The following is a 9,719-nucleotide window of genomic DNA, read 5'->3' as shown; positions in this document are numbered from 1 at the left end:
ATAGAGAAAATATATATGAAATAGAAAAGGTAATTTTATTTTATAATTTTTAATTTCTGAGTGTTTATTCAACCCAATGCGAATTTTAATGGGACTAACAACACTCAATACTTAATACACAACAAAACAGACGCCTCAAACCAAACGACTCGTTCTCGAGCCGGAACACACCTTGGTTTTTACTTATGAAAATTGAAATAAATCGTTTCATATATCATGTCATTTTAAAACAAATGCTACCATACACAATTTTACACTTACACTTGTGCTTTATTTTTCACAGTACACGATCGGTCATTGAAATGAAATTTCACGAAGCAACCAACATTAAAGATCCAAATTTAAATTTTATTTGCTAGAATTAATCGTATCACTCACCTTACTTGCAATATAAAAATGCCCCCGACTTGCATATACTCGCAATGTCGAATTCCCCCAGGCAGATTTGTTCTCTGGGAATACATTTCGGTAGGAACAAAAGTTCCCCCTACTTTCATGTATTTGCAATGACGTTTTCCCCCAGGCAACTTGGTTTAGATGTCTCTGTTAGGGAATACATCTCGGCGGGAGCAAAAGCTCCCCCTTCTTTTAAGTATTTGCAATGCCGATGTGTCGTCAATTTCGGCCAATCAGAAGTGGGTATTTCCGTTAGGATAGGGGTTGAGACTTTTCAATGGTTCGATAGTTAGTTTCATGACATATATTTTTTTCTTCAATATAAAAAATTGTTATGGAGTGCCGAAATCGATTGACGCGAAAATGTCATCAATCCATCATGAAATGACTGAGCAATAAGCGTTTGAAATTGGACAATTTTCACGATGTGCTCGATTTTCGACTTTCAATTTGTACCCCAATATGTTCCCGAAAGACGTAATCCTACGTCAAAAAAAATAGCAATGTCAAATGACAAGCCAATACTCGGTCATGTCCGCAACAGAGCCGATACGGTCCCGACGAGGCCCTTGCAGCCGAGTGGTCCACCAGAGCACAAGCCCAACCGCCAGCCTTGTATTGGATTGACTATGAATATCCTCATCCAGAGAAATCGAGTAAATTTCCTGAACGAAAAATTTCTAGACCGGCACTTAGAAAACTTTCAATTTAATATCCTTTATATCTGTGTTACGCGCGCGACGCTCAAACTTATGTAGACTACTTTTATTTTTTTTAACTAATATAATATAAAACAACAAAATAAAAATAGTCCATCATCACCAGGATCATGACGGACATAATAGAGAGGACATAAATACAAATTTAAAAAAGATAATTTAAAAAATTAAGTAGTTTGCAAAATATAATCCGTTCAAAAAAAACTTCGTCAGGTTAATTGAAAATATTAAAAACAAACTGCAAAAAAAAATCCCACATTAAATTATCCGTTCGTATAAAACTTCGTCAGTAACAATCTTCGTCATAAAATTTAAAAATATATCGGTCGGCTGTTAATGAAACACAGCTTTCACGTGTGAAATACAGTGCCTCTTAAATTCTGTAAGTGTTGTTGCACGTTTAATATGTCTTGGCATCGAGTTGAACACATTTATACCTTTGAAATACAACGAATTTTGAGAAGCACATGTCAAGGAATTGGGTGTTCTCAATTCATTCGCGTTTCTTGTGGTATAACTGTGAAAGTCACTTCCTCTTTCAACTCGATCACACAAATATCGAGGCAGCAAACCTTTAACTACTTTGAAAATGAACACCGTAGTTAAATAAACAATCCTTTGCTTCACGCATAACCATTGCAGAGCGTCCAACATTAAAGATGAGGAAGTGAATCTGTTACATTTTAGTATCAACCGCATTATTTTATTTTGCAAACGCTGTAATCTCGATATTTGTGTTTCATTGGCCAGAAATAAAATGGAAGAGCAAAAGTCTAAATGAGGAGAGATGATTGATTTGTATAGCTGTATTTTGCTGCATATAGTTAAATCGTTTTTCAATCGGCATAAGATTCCATACTTCTTGGCAATTTTCTTGATGACATTGTCAATGTGAGTGTTGAACTTGAGTTTGTCATCAATAATCACGCCAAGATATTTAATTTCCCGAACGCGATCAATAGTCTCATCATCAATAACAATAGAGACGTTTTCATTTGAACGATTTCGCGAGATTACCATGTATTTCGTTTTACTTATGTTCAATTTTAATTGCTTATACTTCAACCATCTACTTAAAGAATGCAAATCTCCATTTAAATGTGACGCGACCTGGTTCAAATCATTAGCTGCAATGAATAATACAGTATCATCTGCAAAAAAATTGATATCACAAAATCGTAAAACTCGTCGCATGTCATTAATGTACATAATAAATAAAATGGGCCCTAATACACTTCCATGAGGTACTCCAAGATTATTCCCTACGGGGCTGGAAATGAAATCCTTAAAAATAGTCCGTTGAGTTCTGTCATACAAATAACTTTCAAACCATTTATATGCAGTACTCGTAATTCCAAAGCGCTTAATCGTGTTCAACAACAAGGGCCTAGAAATTGTCTCGAAAGCGCGTTTTAGATCCAAGAAAACAGCAATGATGGTCTCTTTACATTCTAAATTATCTTTCCATTTTGCTAACACCAAGTTCAATGCGGTTTCACAGGAATGACCTTCCCGATATCCCGATTGTTCTGGTATTAGCAAAGTGTTATGATTTAAATATTCCAACAGCTGGCCTTTAACAACTAATTCCAATATTTTCTCTGATGTGTGCAACATGTTGATGGGACGAAACTCTTCGGCTTTAACCGTTCCAGCAACCTTTTGAATAGGGACTATCAGGGATTCTTTCCACACCTGAGGTACATGCCCAGTTAGTAAAGATTTATTGATAAGGTCCAGCAAGATGTAGTCAATAACATGAAAGCAATCTTGAATAACTCTAGCATTAACACTATCTACTCCAGCCGTTTTTCCTAAAGAAAAGCAAATAGTTCTAAGTTCATTTAATGTAATTGGGTGAAAACTTTCAAAACTACAATTACTATTAATCGGCTGTTTTATTTCATCATTTCATCATTGATTGATCAATGAAACACTATTGACAAAATAATCGTTAAATTTAGAAGCTATTATCTGTTCAGACTGTTCAAGTGTGCCATTAAAAGTTATGGATCGCGGTTTGCTATTATTAGGTTTCAAAAGGGATTTCAAACATTTTCCATAACTCTTTGCTGTTGCTTTGATGCTGATCAATCTTCCTCTGAATATATTCACAACGAGTTTTCTTAACAGATTGTGAATATCTGTTGCGCGCGTTCGTGTACATATTCCAATGATTTTCATTATTAGTTCTACGAAATTTATTGTACCACCTGTCTCTCTTACGTTTGAGACGCAAAAGATCCAAATTGTACCAGCTGTTCGAGTTTTTCACACATACAAACTTTTGCGTAACTAATCGATTGGTACACGTTTTCAAGACATCAGTTAGAACAGCTGCTGATTTATCTAAATTACTCGTCCCGAATGGAAAATCCAAGCTTCTCAACACAAGATTCGAGACGGCATGTTTCGAATATTTCCTCCAGCACTTTAATTTCCCAAAATCATCGTTATTAACGAAATTATCTACTACATTAATAACTAAGGTCTCATGATCGGTTATTTTTAAATTTGTATCAGTGACAGAGCAAACTGTATCAAAATTGGAATAAACATGATCAATTAAAGTTTCACTGTGCCTGGAAATACGCGTAAAATCATTTACTGTTTGTTTTAAATTGAAAAAATCTGCTAAACGCTTTAAATGGTTTGAATTATGGTTATCTCGCCAATTGATATTGAAATCACCAGCCAATATACTTAATATGCTGTAATCAAGGAACATTTCTAGCCAATTTTCTAAAATTTCAACAAAACGTTGGTCACTTGAGCTTGGAGAGTGATACAAAACACCATGGTACCCATCTTCATGCCACGTTCAACTGTAATGCCCAAAAACCAGTTTCCATCAATAACTTCGTTGAGGCGAAAATTGAATTGAACTGATTCTCTGACATAAATCTCTGACAAAAATTGTGCGGAAGTAATGGACAACTCCAGAAACCTTCACTCATATTCTTTATTTCGATCGATTCGAAATACTTTGATCATTTGACTTGGCAAATCCCATTTCCTGTTTCGTTTGAGCATCTTTCGTTCGAGCTGTTCTGTTTTCGAACATTTTACAAAAAAACGGTTTACAGAATATATTGGAGTTTCCAAATCCGCCTTTCGATTTACGGTGCGATTGTTAGTTATTGGAGTATTCATCATCAAAAAAGGATAAGCGAAATAATTTTACTTTTTATACAACATCGTTATCGAGTGGACTTATTTCGACGTTTTGTGATAATGGATGAAATATGGATCCATAACTACACTCCTGGGTCCAATAGGCGGTTTGCAGAGTGGCACTGGAGCATATTTCGAAAACTTAGACGTTTCATACTACAGAAAGGGAATCGAAATGTTGGAAACTCGCTATACCAAGTTTATTGCCCTCGAAGGGAACTATGTTGAGGAATAAATAAATACAGCTTTGCTCAAAAAACGATTGTTTAATTCCAAATCCCGCGACTTTTCAGCCCATGTAGTATATTTCGGAACTGTTTCGTAATACGAAAAATGAAATCTAAGATTGTTTCATTCTTTCGTTGCATTCATTGATTAGTTAACTAATTGGTAACCTGGATCGAATCAAAATACGTAATACTTAGTTCTTAATCGTGTTTCACGAATGAAGTGTCAAAATGATGCTTTAAATCCTTTCTCGGTGACTGCCGATGACACAAAAAAAACAAAAGGGTTGTCACCTTTTTAAGAGATGTAGAACCGGTCTGCTTTATAGAATTCCAATCCACAACGAAACAGGATAAATTGTTCTCAAAATAAAAATAACTTATGATTTATTTTATTAAAAACATTATTCTATATTTGTCGACGAAAAATTTCATACAAGATGATTTCAATGCTACAAATACATGTTTAGCCTATATACGTCTACCTATATTTCAGTATTTATTAATAGAGCTAACATTCAGCTATTTATTTACACAAACCTTCCAATAATATACAAAGACATCGAGTCTAAGTTCGTACTAAGCGACTAATCATAATATTTGGTTCAGCGACGTCGAGGCGGTCCGTAAATAGGTCGTTGCCGTCCAGTATAGGAGGGAGCGGCAGCGGCATAACTTGAAATTTCAGCAGCTTGAGCAGGTGGTCTGATATCATCAGCTGTTCCAGCGGCAGCCGCTGATTCTGACAGCCCTCCAGAGACGCTAGAAGTTGATATTCCACCTCCGTTGGAGCTGCCTCGTTGGGTAATTAAAATTACTTTACCAGAACCAACTGAAATTTTATTTCCAGCTCCGGCCGCTAGGTTTCCAAGCAAGCCACCGGAACCACTGGATGTACCACTGATTTCACCACTCAATCCCCCGCTGGATTCACAATCATGCCTGATGGTACCACCAATACCACCGGAAAGACTTGATGCACTTGAGAAACCACCTGCTCCACCAGTTCCTCCGCCAATTCCTCCACTAGACGATCCGCCGGTTCTGATTATGAAAACATTTCCAGTACCACTGGAAAGCCCTCCAGAAAGACCACCGGCAATTCCTCCTCCGATTGCTTCACTTGCGCCAATGGCTCCACCGATGCCCCCGCCGATTCTTCCACCGATACCCGCGTTCGACGCGCTCCCGGTTCTAATGATAATTACCTTTGCAGCGCTATTGGAAATCTCACCGTTTGATGCACCGGACAAACCGCCGAATGATCCCGCACTACTACTAGCGCCGATTCCTCCACCAATTCCTCCTCCTATTCCTCCAATAGAAGAAGCACCTATTCCTCCACCAGAAGAACCAGCTGTTGTTATAACGAAAACTTTGCCAGCACCTCCTGATGATCCTCCAGTTGAAGCCCCATTGGTAAAACCGCCGGAATATACGACATCATTACCAGCCGATCCACCGATCCCTCCACCAATGCCTTCGCCGTTGGATCCACCAATTCCGCCGCTAGATGTGCTACTTGTTCTGATTATAAGTACATTTCCACCAGACACTCCTGTACCAGTACTAGCTCCATCGGTAACACCTCCACCAATTCCTCCACCGATCCCTCCACCAAATCCTCCCTCGATTCCACCGCTAATTCCACCAGTCGCTCCACCATTGGTATTAATGATAAACAGTCTCGCAGATCCACCAGAGAGTCCTCCGCTGGATGCGCTGCCTGAAAATCCACCACCAAGGCCTCCGTCGTTTCCTCCATCGATTCCACTGCCAATGCCTCCACCGGTTCCTCCGCCAATTCCACCGTTTATTCCACCGGTCGATCCTCCATTAGTATTAATGATAATCACCTTCCCGGATACACCGCTTGACGCACCACCTGAAAATCCTCCACCAATGCTTCCACCGATTCCTCCACCGATTCCTCCACCGATTTCTCCAGCATTCCCTCCGCTAACTTCTGCATCGATTGTTCCACTTACTCCTCCAGTAGTCCCTCCATTGGTTTTAATAATGAACACTTTTCCGGATCCACCGGAAAGACCTCCACTTGATGAACTACCAGCGAATCCTCCCCCAGTTCCTCCTCCGATTCCTGCACCGAATTGTTCGCCAATTTCTCCACCTAGTCCTCCACTAATTCCACCGGCAGATCCTCCTCCGGTAGCAATGATGAATACCTTACCGGCAACACTGGACACTCCTCCAGAAAGCTCAGCACCCGAACCGCTGGAAAGACCTTCGTTGAAGCCTCCGGACAGTCCTGCTCCGGAGCCGCCGCTTATCCCGGCGCCGCTGGTAGTGATGAGAAGCACATTACCGGCGCCCCCGGATACTCCTCCAACAGTAGATCCAGATACACCTCCCGAAAGTCCTCGGAAACCCCCGCCGGAGATTGCACCTCCAGATAATCCGCCACCAGATGCGGTATTAATTCCTCCGCTGGAACCACCACTGGTGGCTAAAACATATATCTTTCCAGAGTTGATGGACTGACTTGCACCACCACCGAAGCCACCAGCACTGCCTCCGCCAGCACCAGCTCCACCAGAACCGCCTCCTTCGATTTTCTCACCGAAGCTAGTGCCGACGGTAGGTTTTGGATATGAGTAGCCGTCAACAGGTGGCTCTGCAATAGCTGCACCTGCCATCACCAGCAATGAAATCTGTAATGGAACATACATGAAGAAATGCCATGTTAGGAACAACGGAATAACGTCATTTTTTCAATATTGAAAAACTCTAATTCGACATCGGAAGTAACAAAACATTAGTTGATTACACTGACTTGTGTGTATTGACTAGTTAACAAAATTGAAAAATTTACGAATTTTCATTGATTGTTATACAGATTTCTCTCATTTTTGGTACATCATTTACACTTACCACGCTGACTCTCAACATCATTGTTGTGACAGTATTAGAATCGGATCAAATTAATCAGCAACACAATTCGTTTCGAAGCCAACTGAGCACCACTCGGAGGTCTCTCAATTATGTTCGGGGTCTGCTCAACAGATAGTGATAGTTAACCAGACTCATCGAGCCGTTTATATATTGTATAGGGTCATCATTTCTCAAAACGCATGGTTTCTCAACTGCATACGCCCCCGATAGGAAAATTTCTTACAAAAGCGCTCGGGAGCTAATCGCGCTGATTTTCTTTCGGTAGGACTACATTCGCACTGGGACGAAAATAAAAAATTAAATAATATTAGGAGGCAGAAAGCGCACAAAAAACAATTTTGAATTAATCATCCGAAGAAAGAAGATGTCTGAAGCCGAGCTAAATGTCAAACACCTGTGTGGTGCAGGGATTTAACCTAGATTGCATTTTTCGTTATCACAGTTTCGTTTCGGCACTATTTGACAAAGGGGCGCTCGTAGTTCTGTAAGCAAAATGTTGCTAATATGTTGTTTTTGAGCAATTTATCGAAAAGAAAAGTACATGTGAGAACAAGTTCTGTATATGTATCAGTAAAGCAATTCCACGCCAAATCAGCCGACCGCTGACCCGACCCTCTTCTTTTTTTTTTAACATTATGCTTATGATGGAAACTATCTAAAAAAACAAGTTTCATTATCATATGATCAATTTAAACTGATTTTTTCAAAAACCATATTCTAAATCATTGACCATTCTTTCAAAAAATCGTAGCTCAAAATCCAGAGGTCGGCTTAAAATATAATGTTCGACAAATTTGTTGCCAATCAATCAAATACAGTAACGTCTCGGCTTTATCACGCTAAAAAAAAATTCTTGTGATACAATGGGAACGTGATATTTTTTTTTAAATGGAAAATCTTTTTTTCGCCAATATTTAAGATTTAAATATTATTTTATGTTGACATACAAAACAACATAATATAACATAATATAACAAAATTATTTTTGCAGTGTTTTTATCATGCCAATTTCATGTATTTTTCTTAAAGACAGTACATGGGCCAAATCTAAGTTGTTTTGTTCTGCCAATTCTATCGTATGACTCGAATTTTTAATTGCAATGCGGTGTGGATTGCATTTTGTTGACGTTATCAGAACTGCTGTTTCCGGTTGATACATGTTTCCATTCATTTTGTTTTGTATCATCATCTTTCTCATCATCGGTATCTTCATCCATTTCTGATTGTCCATTCACTATGCTAATGATTTAGCTGTCATAAAGTTGAGTGTGGTATATCTTCTAGCCTTTGAGCTCCGGCACCACTATTCGATTCTCAGGATCAGGAATCGTAAACAAGGTGGATAGAGGAATTTCGTCTTCGTCAATTAAATATTTGTTTTGGACCACACCTACACTGCGTTCCACAACTATAGAACCACTCAATTTTTCTGAGTTTCCAGAGATATGTACGAAGTCGGTTGAATTGAAGTACAGGTCGAACTCGATTGTCCGGAGTATTGATTTTTTTTCACTCCGGATAATCAAATCCTCCGGATAATCGAGTAAAAACTATTTTTTTCTTAATTTTTTTTGCATGTATTTTTCGTTTTTTGAAATTAAAAGAGGAATTTGATTTTGGATTCATCCCCTTAAAGTCAAAAACAGCTTTTTCACATGAAAAAAAAACTTATCCAGATTCTCTCAGGGTGTGATAGACTATCATATTTGATGAAAAACAATCCTCCTACGCAAAAAATCGAATTTCAACAATAACAGAGTTACAGAACTTTTTTTTTGTTTTTTGACTCTGTTGCTTCAAACTGACTCTACATAAAAAAATACGCTACGGAAGACGATTTTGATGCTTTCATTTGAAAGATGAGAAAATTTTGTACAGGATATAGTACAACTAAATTAGTGAATTTTAATAACATTTTGGAAAACTTAAAAGTAAATAATTTTTAATGTGTTATTATTAATTTTATCCTAAAAAATTATATTAATCTAGATTGTTTCTATTTACATTTCCGTTGTTTTAGTTGTTTTGATCAATAAAATCTGGAAAATGCCGAAGGGGAAAGTCATCACGGAGAAGGAAGAGAGACAAATCGATGCATTTCACCAAGAAAACGTTGGTATCAGATAAACTTCTCGTCGGATTGGACGATCCCATCAAGTAGTGCTCAATTATTTGACGAATCCTCAAGGATACGGTAAGAAGGAGAGAGCTCCACGTAAATCGAAGCTCTCTGATCGGGATAAGTGGGAAATAGCTAGAACAGGTTCAATGGTCGTCATGGTTTCAACGG

At 38.4% G+C, this 9,719-nt stretch overlaps 1 protein-coding gene across 1 annotated transcript; it reads right to left on the bottom strand.

Annotated features, from left to right (window-relative positions):
• Nucleotides 1-5,121: 5,121 nt before the first annotated feature.
• Nucleotides 5,122-7,429, bottom strand: LOC129765937 (uncharacterized). Its single transcript, XM_055766392.1, has 2 exons — nucleotides 7,409-7,429; nucleotides 5,122-7,188 (listed from the first exon to the last, which is right to left on the bottom strand). The coding sequence occupies exons 1-2, from the start codon at nucleotides 7,427-7,429 to the stop codon at nucleotides 5,122-5,124; spliced, it is 2,088 nt and encodes a 695-aa protein (XP_055622367.1).
• Nucleotides 7,430-9,719: the final 2,290 nt, after the last annotated feature.

The sequence above is a fragment of the Toxorhynchites rutilus genome, chromosome 2 (genome assembly GCF_029784135.1).
Source record: "Toxorhynchites rutilus septentrionalis strain SRP chromosome 2, ASM2978413v1, whole genome shotgun sequence".
NCBI lineage: Eukaryota > Metazoa > Arthropoda > Insecta > Diptera > Culicidae > Toxorhynchites > Toxorhynchites rutilus.
The sequence above is the reverse complement of the archived record's forward strand: the minus strand, read 5'-3'. Positions and strand labels throughout refer to the sequence as shown.